The sequence below is a fragment of the Mirounga leonina genome, unplaced genomic scaffold, assembly GCF_011800145.1.
Source record: "Mirounga leonina isolate KUSES-001 unplaced genomic scaffold, KU_Mleo_1.0 Mir_55, whole genome shotgun sequence".
NCBI lineage: Eukaryota > Metazoa > Chordata > Mammalia > Carnivora > Phocidae > Mirounga > Mirounga leonina.
In genome coordinates this window covers 5,657,433-5,671,288 of record NW_023270816.1, presented here as the reverse complement: position 1 = coordinate 5,671,288, position 13,856 = coordinate 5,657,433, and the positions used below count along the sequence as shown (strand labels likewise).

Here is a 13,856-nt window from a genome sequence, read left to right as displayed (position 1 = left end):
ACATTATACTTTGCTGATTTAAAAAAATGCTTAATTATGTTTAGTAAAATTTTATACAATTTACTGCTTACATGGAAAGCATTTAAAAAATCTTTTCCAACTTGTGGGTTAATGCTTCTCAAGAAATTCCTTATTACTAGATATGAATAGTGAAAAGATAAAGATCTTCTTAAGGTCACTCCACTCACCTTAATTTGCTGGTTAAATTTTACAAAGTGAAAACTGAAATCTTAACTCCAGTACTGAAATAGGACAAGATGACTATATACAGATGCATACACATGTACACACACCCATTATATACAAGCATGAGAATCGTGGGTTGGCACAAAATCTTTGCAACTCTTTTCCCTGTAATTTTTCCAAGCCCAAGTTTTAATACCTTCAAAACAGATTTAATAGATATCTGTGTGTGATTTTACACACATACATACACACACACACATAAAATCATGCAATACACATTAGCTGCTAACATTTATTTAAATACAAGGGCTTCCATGAGAAATATAAAGAGTATTTTATTTCATCCATTTCTTTACATGAAAAAATTTTAGATTTGGTCTTACAATAAAGAAAGATTGTATCTCAAGACAGTTCTTTCTCTGTAAAGAAGGCAAGATAGTAAGCTGACTGAGAAAGCAACCCTATCATAAGGCCTCTGGCTAATATGACTGAAAAAGCTATAAATACTGGATGAAAAGTTACAAAATACATAGCCATTCTAAAAAGTAAGAAAGGTGAATACCAAGTTCCTAGAAATGAAGAGAAAACTCAAATCTCGCATGGTGAGTAGGAGCCTGGGGAAGAAACCTGGAACCTGGTTCACATAAAAGTTAAGTCAGAACCTGTGCCTAGGGAGAAACACACTTGAGAGCACTCCACAGGGAAGCCCGCACATCCCAGGGCATGAGGGAGTACGAAGGAAAGTGCGTGCCCAAAAGGGAATATCATAAAGCATGCAAGAAAACAAAACAGTTGAGAGTAAGAGAAAGTGGCAGATTCAAACTCACATCCTGGGAAGTACAGATAATAGATTAATGCAAAAGAAACTTTAAATGAATATATTTAAAACATATAACCTGATAAAGACAGTAAGAGAAACCATAAAGCAAGAAAAAGACATAATGAAAGAACAAAACAGGCAGATCTTCTAAGGAAAGAAAAAAAAATTCTAGAATTGATATTCATTGAAACCGAATTAAAAAATAAAATTCAACATGCAGGTTAAGCAGCACATTAAACCCAACTGAAGAAAGCGAATTATTGAATTGGAGACAGATTTGAGGAATTAGTCTAGAATGAAACCAGTAGATTAAAGAGATGGAAGTAAGAAAAACGAGACTAACAGATATGAAAGCAACCATGAAAAAAGTCCGACTTGTACTTAAGAGGGACTCCAAAGGCTTCAAATTTAAAACTTGCTACAGTGATTTGGAAGCAAACACCAATTCTAGATTGAACCTCAAACAGGATAAATCTTTAAAATTCACATCTAGGTAAAAACATGAAAAATAGTGTATGTTTCAAAATACAGTGTAAAGTTTTGGAGTCAGGGACATCTCAGTGATACCTGGGATTGCCACAATATGTAGCCACATAGGAATGTGGATTGATTACCTCATGGTCAATTTCAAGGTAAAATTTGCTATTTGTTTATATAGTAATAAATACACTGAAGCAGGAGAAAAAAAACAAGCGTCAGGAAACTGCATTCATTGAAATATATACAAGTTTATGAACGAGTAAAAATTTTGTAGAGCCTCTCAATTTTAAGAATTTGTTTACAGAAATTATTTGACCCATATCATTAAAGCAGCAAACATTGAACACATACTGAATAAAGAATTACGAATTTATGAACTACGCAAGAGGAAGCAATTTGGTTTAAGATTTGGTATGTGCTCTTTATGCACTTTTCAGTTTCTTCATCGAACAATGATCTAGTCAATAAGCTTCTCAAGACCAGAACCCTTATCAGCTGGGCTGCAGAGCTCACCTCCGAGTCTTACCCATTATACCTACTCAATTCTCTTATGAATAGATGAGTCACTGTTGCCTAAGCATTGATGAGATCACATTACTTTTCTGTAATGGAAAACAGTCCCATGAAGGACAGAACTAAATTGGACTTGGCTGTTTTAAATAGCATCTGGACAAGAGTATCTGACATAGTGTCTCCCAACATGTCACAAAATTACCTATGAAGATGCAGACAAGGAGAAAAACTCAACATGCAACTGAAACCAGGTATAATAATTAATGCATAGCAGAAATAAAAGTAGTTTCTACATATAACGAGGCCAAGGGAACTGGACTGAAAAACCACAATTCATGGTCAACTCACGTTTTGCAACCAGTCGCTAGGTGGTTTTTTCACCCCTCCTACACTTTCTGTCCCCTCAGAAAGGTTAAGATGGCAACAAACTGAATTGGGGGCGGGCATGGAGTCAGCCACCATCCTGCTGCTATGAAGTAGTTGCTTTTTAAGACAAAGACAAGGGCAAAGCTATCCACTTCTATCCTCATCTCTGTCAATACCACTGCTACATCCTTTGGCGGCCAACTCTCAGAAAACCTGTAAACAGGAAGGAGGGACAGAGACTCCTAGTAGCACACTGCACTGCACCCTGGAAAACAGCGTGCCCCACAAGTAACATGCTGCAGTTAAGCCCAGAGGAAAACACAGCCAGGTGCATGTGCATTTTCAGGAGTGTATGTGTTTACCTAACCCATCCATCTTACTGTCAGAAGTCACAGAGAGTCCCTGTAAGGCCAACAGAATGGGACAAGACGAAGCATGTTCATACCAGACACGGTGTTGGCTAGGAGCTAGGCAGTCTCCCTAAGTCATGCTGATAAGGAGAGCTCACCTGTCCCTAAGCAAAGTGAGTGAGGTCAAGGACAACCACATGCTCTATGTTTCAGCAAACACAAATTCTAGACTGAGGTACAACTGAAGATAAATAAACAGTAATATATGAATCTTGCAAAAAAATGAAATGGAATATCATCTTATACATTTAGATGGTGAGAAAGCCCCTTTAAATTCATTACTGCAGAAATCAGTGATTTTTATAAATGGGCGTGCTCAAAGATTCACAAAGCACAACCTCTTTATAGAAGAAAAGCAGAAATCCATTTGTTGAGAACAGGCCAAGGTAAAGAGAAAATGAGATTTTACCCTTAGGAAATAATCAGACATGTTTGCAAGACACAATGTATACAATATGGACAATGATGCTGATAATAGTATTGCTTATATTAGCAAAAGGTTGGAGAAAAGCATTACTATCTAAGAAAAACATTAATATCCAACAATAGGGAATTGGTTAAATTGTAGAGCACTCTAGAGATTCCCAAAATGATTTTTAAAGTGCACCTTCACTGATGTGGAAAGATGGTTATGATTTGTAATTAATTGAAAAAAGTTACGAAGTATGAGTAAAATGTTTTTTTAAAATTTGCATACATACACAGATTTGTGAATGCAGAGAAAAAAGGGTATGAGGAGTTCACAATAACAAATTAGTAGAGGCTACTTTACGGTTGTGGGATTGTGGTTGGCCCATATTTTTTATTTTTGCTAATCTGGGTTATAAAATATGAATAAATCAGAACATTATTTATGATAAACTTGCTTGTACAATGATTTTAAAGCCAATATGAGTGAAGAAATGAGCAATATAAAGATTTCTAGGACTAAATATAGTAGTGGAAGTCAAATTTGAACTTGAAGCAGTGATAGACAAATTGATACTAAAGAAAATAGAAAATATAAGAAAGCTTTCATAAAAGTTTTTAAAAAGTGAATTAAGAGATGAAAATATTGAGGGAGATAATGATAGGAATGACAGGATAAAATATGTTTACACTCCATTTATTTGTTTTAAGAAAGAAAAAAGTTGTAACAAAAAATCATCAATGACATTACAGAAAAAAAAAAACTTACCTCACTTGAGAAAAAATTTCAAGTAAGTAGATAGAATAAGCTTACTATATGAAAGAATCATTGAAAACAAAATATACACATGGAAGCAACATTTAATTATACAAAAATAGTGCAATTACCCAGGCTACCAAACAAAATAAACAAGCAAACAAAAACAGACCAAGGGAATAAAAAATCAGACTGGTCTTAATTTCTTAGCAATCACATGTTAGAATGTAATGATGTTACATTCTTCAGAGATATGGAGAGGAACAGTTGTAATTTAAGAATGTTAATATGAAGCAAATTGTGTTGCATGCATGAAAGTTGAAAAATTGTATTTTCGAGATATTCAAGGATTCAGAAATACCCAACCCATGTACCTGCTTTTTATAAAATTGCTTAAAGATATACATGAACACAGAGAAAGATGAATCTAAATAAGAACTCAAAGGATGGAAATGTATGCCTTCAAAGTTTTATGTGTTTTCCCTTGTTCAGACTGGAACCCAATTTTGGAAATTCTGCAGGATTTTTTGTTGTTGTTAGGGGTGTGTCTTAGATTGGGAGCAGAGACTGGTTTTATAATGGTTTTGTCTAGTGCCTTTGTCCATTTTTACGCTTTTCCCAATAGCAAGAAATGTGTTTCATAGTTAATAAAAATTTTTCTTAATATCTGTTTCTCTTCTCCAAAAATGCACTAACCACATGTTCACAAAGACAAACACACTTCCGTGTGTCACTGTGGTTTAAGAATTGCTAAAGGAGACGCCATGTGTGTCACTACCCAAGAGATGACCGCTGGGAATTTAAAAATGCATATAAAACTGTGGTTGTCTTTCTTGTTGTTGCTGGAGAGAACTATTAATTATTAATACTCCTGTGGCAGTTACGTCCATTATTAATCTCCTCTCCTAATTAGGTCCTTGAACGTTCCCCTGAGTCCCTTAAAAATCATCCTATGAAACACAACTTCAACAAAGTTAAAAGCATCCATGTAGAAGCCTGAACTGAAACATCAGTTACTAAAAGTTATCTCAGAATAAATGCTGTCTTCTGCATACATTTTATCTGGTTTCCAAATTTTCTAAAATAATCATCTATTACTTTTAAACTATGAAAAAATCAGAAAAATCTAACAAAAAAATCAGAAAAATCTAATAAGTGCATCCCATCGTTATATGCCATATAATGACAAATAGTTTTTACAAGGTACTGTATACACTATGACCTCAATTAGGCAAAAAGGAAAGATAAGACAGAAATACTTTTAAGAATGTTAACAGTTGCATTCAGTGAATGGTGGAATGGTGGGTGATTTATTTATTCCATCTACTTCCTAATATCTTCTTATTTTATAAGATAACTATTTCATATTGAGAATAGAACTCTGTAAGTAATGATAAGGATGATTTTTTTTTACATGAATTCAACTGATTATCCTATCAGTACTGATTTTTGCATACAACTTTCAAGGTCAGGATAACCTTTTTGATAAAGATAAAATGTGATTTCCTAAAATTGCTGCCTCCAATATGGATTAAAATTGATATCAGTATTCAGTAACACTTTATTTAGATTTGACCTACAAGAAAAGGAGAAACTTTAATACAACTGCAGGGGGCTGAAAATTCACTCAATATCTGGAAGCCTCAAATGTAGAGACACTTCGACCACTCTAAATAAAAGCATCAAACAAACATTGATTTTTTCTTTTTTTACTATCGTACCATCAATCTGATTCCACTTGTCATCTGTCAAAGAACTTTTGATCTCAAAAGTGCTTCAATAAAGAAAAGGGATATGTGACAAGTGGTAAGACAGAGTGGGAGCCAGTCATTAAATTACTAATTGGAATAGAACTGGAGATTTGCCCTCCAGGCAGATACAGAAAAATCATCGGTTTGTGTCCCCAGATGGAACTTTCTAACAAGCAACAACACACATCTTTAGTTTAAAGATTCGCATCCTGATACTCCCGAAAAGGCAGGCAGCGGGGATCACCGGGAGGGTGGAAGCTGGCCCAGTTCTTCATGGGACAGTGAGTGACACCAGGGTCTCAGCTCTGACACCCTCACACCACCAAGACCGCTCCTACATTTCAACAGGGGGTCGTTTAACATAAAAAGCAGGAGTGATGTGTTTTTCTTCCAGTTGTCAGTCCTACGAGATCTGAAGCTTACGACGTGGCTTGTTTCCCTTGGGCCCCCGGTGATGTGAATTGTCTTTAGCCGGTGCCTACCAAATCACTGTCACAGAGCCGCGGTCGACCTTTCTTTTCAATCTCTGCACTTTCCAGGAGTTATACATCAGTTGACTTTCAAGCTCGATGAGATGGCATATGCCCTAGTTTGAAGAACAGATGGAGGCTTGGGGGAAAATTGTTTCTGCAGGCTTTTTACAGGCAGCAGTGCTCCATAAAAGTGAACCATTCGCACTAATTTCTCACATAAATTATATAGGCAGCAGGGAGCACCAGCCCATTCAGCAGAAAATCTTTCATCTAGCTTTCAGAGGTCATCTAACCAATTTAAATTAAAGTTATTTCTGATACATGGCTGTTTTTTCGCGCTGTACACTTTTAAGACATAGCGATTTACATCAAATAAAAGAATAGCATTAACTGTGTATGCAGTCCCCTCCTCCAAAAAACACATAGCAGCACAGTAATTGCCAGAGGATTGTTTTCTGTTTCAAGACCTCTAGAATAAGCTCTATTAATCAATCACAGAGGAATTAACAGTGGAAACGTGGCAGCTCTCCTGTACAAAAATCAGGTAAATTGTCACTTCTTTTGTGAAATTTGCCTTACAAATTCTACCAAGGCCTGCTACCCAAACCCAAGCTTTGGCAGTTATCAAAAGAAACAGAAGCCCAGGACAATTCCAAGAGAACATTCATTCTTCTTCATGTGAAACAAATTATGCAACTGTCAAATAAATTTGCCTACAAGATGTGAAAAATCAACATTGGTTTTACCGGGGGTAGAGGGTCGGTATAGATAAAACATCAATTTTCTTTTAGTCCTTAAGAAACTGAAACATTAAGAAATTGAAGGCACCAAAGGACTAATGATTAATCAAAATTATAGAATTTTGAGAACAATGTAATGAGAACTAACCGATCAGGTATCATATCACAGAGTGACTTACTTTAAAATGCAGTACTATTTACAGATAATGAGCTACCATGGTTTGGGGCTGATCTTAATCGTAAGAAAATTAGTGCATGATTTTAATAATAATTATATTCAATAACTGTTTTTCCTAGTAGGAAATTATCAGTTATGTCAATGAAAACAGTCACATTGACAGAGCTTTTTATAGTTCATGAATACCAATGCTGCTAAGAACTGAAAAGAACCGAGAAAAAGAACATACTGAGAAGAAACTGTAAAGAGTAACCTAGGATTGAGGGTGTGGTCCCACTGTTGTCGGAAATTTTAAAAAATGAATTTGAGAATTCATTTATGTGCAGCATTTTCTTCACTTGGATGTTAAAATTGGACATATATATTTAGTCATTTAGAAAGGTAAAAATTTGCAATTTTGAAATTTAAGAAATTTTAAAAATCAGTTCACTGGGAAAGCATTTACATATAATCAAAGGAGCATTTTTTTTTTTTTTTAGATTTTATTTAATTGAGAGAGAGAATGAGTGAGAGTGTGCACATGAGAGACGGGAGGGTCAGAGGGAGAAGCAGACTCCCTGCTTAGCAGGGAGCCCGATGTGGGACCCGATCCCGGGACTCCAGGATCATGACCTGAGCCGAAGGCAGTCGTTTAACCAACTGAGCCACCCAGGCGTCCCCAAAGGAGCATTTGCATGAAAAAAATCCAAACCACCAAAACTAGTGCATATAACTCTGGGGACTATGCATTCAAATTTACTGGAATTTCTAGTCAATATTTATTCCCTGAAATATTTCATGGACATTGCAAATTATAGTTATTTTTATAATTATGAAACAAAATTTCTTAGAGCTCCCATAATTAAAAAGGGGCCATACCAATCATCTAGTACATGGTTTTCACTTACAGATGAAGACAGTAAAGCCTACAGAGTAAGAGACACATCATGAAACAGTGTCTAGAAAAGTAAAACCTGAAGATAATCAATATACTCTAGACTGCTTTCCACTCATTCAGTACATATCACTGGGCACCAACTCTGTGCCAGATACTGTTCTAGGCGCTGGGAAAAATGAGCAAACGAACCCGAAATACAGAGATTCCTACCTTAGAAGACTTCAGAATATGTCATTTTTATTAATCCTAATATTGGCTCCACTGGAGGTCCCTATCTGGTTTTCATTTTCTTTCACTTTTCTTATTATACGCTTTCTCTATTTTATAGTTCTTTATATAAATGTATAATTCATTGTTTAAAAATTAGAAAAATGTGTTTTTAGTTACCTAATTAATGTCAATTTACGAAGTCACTTTTTAATAGAAAAACAAAGTTGTGTGATCCAAGTTTTGACCAATGAGTAACTATAATGAATACATTAACCTCAGGGGAAGGATGCTTTCATGATGCCATCCCAGGTATCTCCAAAAGACCTGTGAGGAAGATCACATTCTTGGTGGTGAGTAGAGGCTACCTAAAGCCCATTCTCACCTGTACCTGCCTATGTGTATCAGCTCTGGCTTTGTTAATTTTAGTTCAGTATAACAGGTTACTAGAATCATTTATATACATATTCAATAAGGGATGAGAAAACAAGAAGGAAGAAATGCGCCGCAAAGCAATGCCACTTTGGACAATGCCTGTGACAACCTTGACAAAATGAGGGATTATATGTTGCTTACAAAGCCCATTTTGAGCTTTTCCCTTTTTAAGACAATCTGGTTGTTTGTTCTCTGAGTTGCATTTGTAAAAAGGGTTTCTATTATATCCTGATTTGGCAAAGACAATTATAGGCTATCTATTTCTTACCCGAACCTATCTAATACCTGGGACATCTTTAGGCATGTTCATCAGAAATTCAGTGAAAACAAGTCTCTTAGTATATGCCATATTCTGTCATAGAGCATACCATGGACAGGTGGAGAAAGGTGATTTCTATCAGTATCTACTAAATCAAAATGCCAAAAAACTTAGAGACACCTTAGTGTAGTTATAGCTCTACAAAATAAATAAATGGTTTATAATACCATACAGTTAATTTTTAAAAACTCCAATGCGATTCCAACATTTTTCTCCAACTCCTTCTGCCAAGGTCTATATAAAAGTGGCTATTTTAAAATAACTTGTATTGTCCTACTATTTTAAAATGATGGTTTAGAATCAGAATTTATAAGACAGTGAATTTCATGTGTTACCTATGATTTGTATTTCTGCTCCTCATTAAGTGTGTAAATAACAATTACCATTTCACATTCATTTGGGTGACTGCTCCTGATGACTTCAGCCCCAAAACAGAGAATTAGAATGGTCTCCTGTTCCTTCTCCAAAACTGACCATGGGAAAACTAGAGGCAAAAATGTACATTCAAGGAAGTAACAAACAAAAAAGGAAAGGAAGGAGGAAGAGAGGGAAGGAGGAGGAAGGGAAAGGGGAGGAAGAAGTAGGAGGAGGAAGAGGAGGAGGGAGAGCAGGGAAGGGAGGGGGAGGAGTGGGAGGAGGGGGGACAGGAAGAGACAAGAGGAGGCAGCAGAGGAGGAGGGGACAACTCTGAGGAAACCTGAAGGGTGTGGGAGAGGGGATGGAGGATGCTGGGAGGCGGACTTGAGAGGACAGTTCACAGTAAAGTCTTCTACTCCCATGTGGAAATTTAAGATGTGGAAACAAACACAACTGTAGAATGTCCTTTGTTCATGCTAATTATCTGCTTTGTAACTTATCCAGAATGTTTAGCTGTTTTTTACTTCTATTGCCTACATTCTGGATATTGAAGATATCAGCCATAGAATAATGTCATGTTTCCTGAATGTTGGTAGAGTCGAAGAAAAGGCAGAAAAAAGAAACATTTAAAACTTTTTGCTTAAGTTGTTACTGTTTTTTAATGTCTTTAGCCATTAATAATTAATAATTATTTAGCTATATTTAGAAAATGCGTATTTAAAAATAAAAAAAAAAGTGCCAGAGCTTGCCTGGTAGATTTCATATTCCAGATCAGATCTATTCATTTTTAATAGATAATTAACTTGCCACTGATCAGTCTATGAAAAATTTCACTACAAAAATTTTGCAAAACTTTTTTCATGTTTACCAAAGAATATATGATAAGCATAGATAGCCATGACAAAAATGCATGTATCGGTCCTATTTTTTCATTTTCATAGTAATCTGCACAGAGCTCTAGGCCTCTATCTGGCCAGCAGGTTCGGGCATTGATTTCTGACTGCCACTACCTTAGTGGAGAGCAGTGCTGTCTAATATGGTAACCATGTGGCTATTTAAATTAAAATTAATTAAAATTAAAAATTTAGCTCCTCAGTCTCACTAGGGACATTTCAAGTGCTTAATGGCCACATATGGCTAGTTGTAATTATTAGACAGTGCAGATGTAGAACATTTTAACCACTGCAGAAAGTTGTCTTAGTGCTCTGATTTTTAGCGATACCATGAGGAATAGACCGAACTGCACAGATTATGGCATTTGGTCTGCCTTGTTGTTTTGGCATGTGGAACAAATAACCATTTTCATGGGCCCTAAACTAGGGTGGCAGTTCAGGATGTGGGCTGAAAAATCTAAACGTACAAAGACATTTACCTACATCTAACTCTTCTATTTTCTGACTTTATCCAGTCATTTGTAAATTGTTATCACAGAGCGCCTTTGTTATTTGAAGACTATATGGTGACTTCTAATATAGTGATGATGGGGTCGCTAAATCTAGGGCAGGTAGACAGGGAATTTGGGGTCGTGGGCAGCAAGGATCAGCGACTCCACAGAGTAGCTGAGTGTCAGATGCTGCGGCAGCCTTCGTCATGCTTCGGGACAGTGGCTCCTAAGGATTTCAGCGTCACAGGAAATTCTGATGAAAGACATACCACTTCTTACTACTTAATTACACACGCCATTTCAGGCACTCACAAACCTCTTGGAGTCCCAGTGGTGTCACAAGGAGGATGGAGAGGGGACCAGTATTTTCCTGGGAAACAGAGTTACTCGGGAGACTTCACCAGGGGGTGAACTGTGACATCGAGACCTATGCTCTGTCCATACACAGGAAGGAAGTACAGTCAGTGCAGGGTCAGGGGTTGTTTTGTTTTTGTTTCCTGGGGCATGGGGAGGGGGTAATAGTCCTGCTTCCCTCAACATTCAAGGCCCCTTCCTCAGGTATGGTGTCCTAAAGAAGCCCTCTACTCCCTACCAAGTACCAGGTTGTCCCCACAGCACATGTACCAAGAAATAAATATGGATATATTGAGAGACTGTTTACAGGCCTATCCTTAATGATTTTAACATCTTAATTTCAATATTAGAGTAGTACAAATGATGTGGTTGGCGGAAGCCTACAGGTTATAGGATAAGATGTTTCTTTAAATGTATGCTATTATTTTACCACTGGCAGCAATAAATTGCTTCCTTTTTATTTGGGCTTTTTAGCTTGCTGAATCAGGACTATTGTCAATAGTAACTTAAAAGAATTAATAAAACTATAAAAAAGAAAAGATGTTTATATCCCTTCTGACTGTTGGATTATCAAAGATAAAGCAAAATTATTCATCCTACGTTTTCATTATTTTTAAGATGAATTTTTCCGAGTCTCTTGACACTTCTAAAAGTTACTCATAAGATTATTTGAGCAGGTCAAACTAATTCTATAAATTTTTTTATTGATATAATTTTTAGGGGCTATAATTGCTTAAAACACCAAAATCTACTGGCTTTTTAAAAAAGAATTACAGCATATTCTTTTACTCCGAAGGAATGGGTCTTTTTTAAGTGTGTGTGTGGCTCCCAGTGGAGCCAAGACAAGTAAACACAAAATCCATGTACCTACTCAAATATAAACAAACCCAAAATCACAGTAAAATTCTGGGAATATGTACTTCCATCAAGACTAAAATATCTGAATCACTTATACTTGCTATAAGTTTTTCCTCATTATATGCACATTGTCACATAACAAATTCACATTTTAATAGAAATGATTAAAAGCAAGATAGTGATGTCCTTCATCCTCTCAAAAAAATTATGACAAAATTTAATAACAGGGACACCTTCAGATTTCTATTACCAAATAGTTTGTAGTAATTCTACGTTCAGTAACTGAATAACTTATGGCTGCTTAAGATTTAGAAATGTTTGATAATTCTATGAAAACATTTAAAGACATACCAGAAATAATGCAAACAATTCTTTTAGTTGCTCCATACAGGAAGGAAAAGGTTAATTTTGATGAATTTAAGTACTTACTTTGATGAATTCTTTACTTTGGTCATTTTAATTTTTAATGTAAATTTATACAAAGTACAAACAATTCCTGCCTTCACCTGCAGACACTACTGTGGGACTTTAAGTGGGTCAATTGCTTTAGTGAGATGGTATTTGACAAACACCTCTTATGTTCCTCACCCTGATGTGATACACACATGTGCCACTCTGTTTTCAGGCAGAGAAGCCCTTTTAGCTGATAAATATCACCCAAAGTAAGGTCCTTGATAACAAAAAATAATTAAATAGCAGAAGCTGGTGAGAGATCAGCATTCGTTTTTCAAATTAAATGTAAAAGCCTTCTCCCCTTAAGAGATTGGCAAGTTTTTACAAATAACATCAGTGAGCCTTTTAGAAAGAAACACGGCCACATTAGAATGGAGTCATTAGGCAATACATTTATTTTGAAGCCAATTAACCTTTTGTCAGAAGAATGTCAGTGCCGTCATGGTTTCAGCGTGGAGGTCAGCCTCTAACCGGGCCCGTATGACGGCCACCGCGGTGGACACATGCCGCAGAGAGAGAGAGAGAGAGAGAGAGAGTGCAGCGACCAGAAGCAACCTTCTTTTGTATTCCACTCTGCATTTCCAGGGAGCAGACAATTTTGACCTATCCATTTAGGTAATTAAAGCTTCCATTTGGAAGTGTCCTGCAGGAAGGTGAAATTTGGGGGAGATAAATGGCTATTGCTCTCTGTATTCAGCCACCAGTTCCATCATTTGATGGACTGCCTGAAACAGGCTCCACTGCCAGGTTCTCATAAAAATAGAGATGAATTGGGCAGCAGACAATTCTCTGAGGCAAAGCAACTCTGTCATTTTCTTTTTTGCAGGCTATAATTTAATGGTTAGTCAAGGTGGACAGCTGACACAGGGGGGCTTTCTCTAAGAGCTTACCCACCATCTTCCGTTCACCGAGAAATCACTCCAGTTTATTTACTTAGCCAAGTTTGTTTGGCATTGGGAGATGTCACTCCAGGAGCCCAGCTGGTCACCCAGCTGTGCCCTGACTTACCTTCCATGCTATTTTGTTTCCTTTCGAGTCATGCTCAAGGGCAATTGGGAAGTCTCCTCGTTCATAAAATTTTCGAAATGCTGTGGGCTTGGTTGGTCTTTCTTTAAATGCTCCTGCAGCTGGAGGGCCTCTCACCTTTAAAGAAAAAAAAAAAAAATAGGAATCAGGTTTTGGAAAATAGCAAAAAATGCACAGTAAAAAGACTTTTCTTAAGTTTTAGTTTATATAAAATATTCTGGAAGATAAAAACCAAACTGTCTAATGATGGACAACAGCAGCTTCACTAATACAATATTTAAAGAAGAAAATTATTTTATAATCATTAAGGGTTTACTTTACTTCAAGCTACTTTAGAAAGCATTCCTGCAAAAAGTCATTTAAAAAATATCACATTATAAGGAAAAAAAGTCTAAACTTTTGTTTAAGTAAAAATTTTAATAGAGGCCTTTAAGTTCAGAATGTTAAAACTTTTAACATTTTTAATAATTGCTAATTCTAATCTCAGGTCTGATATACTTTGTG

General features: G+C 36.2%; 1 protein-coding gene across 1 annotated transcript in view; it reads right to left on the bottom strand.

Moving 5' to 3' along the window:
- The window catches only part of LOC118001957 (parkin coregulated gene protein), a 321,863-nt gene that overhangs the window by 230,568 nt on the left and 77,439 nt on the right, over positions 1 to 13,856 (bottom strand). The window contains exon 2 of the mRNA XM_034992154.1: positions 13,335 to 13,469. Coding sequence (XP_034848045.1) covers positions 13,335 to 13,469 — 135 coding nt within the window. The remainder of the gene's footprint in view (positions 1 to 13,334; positions 13,470 to 13,856) is intronic.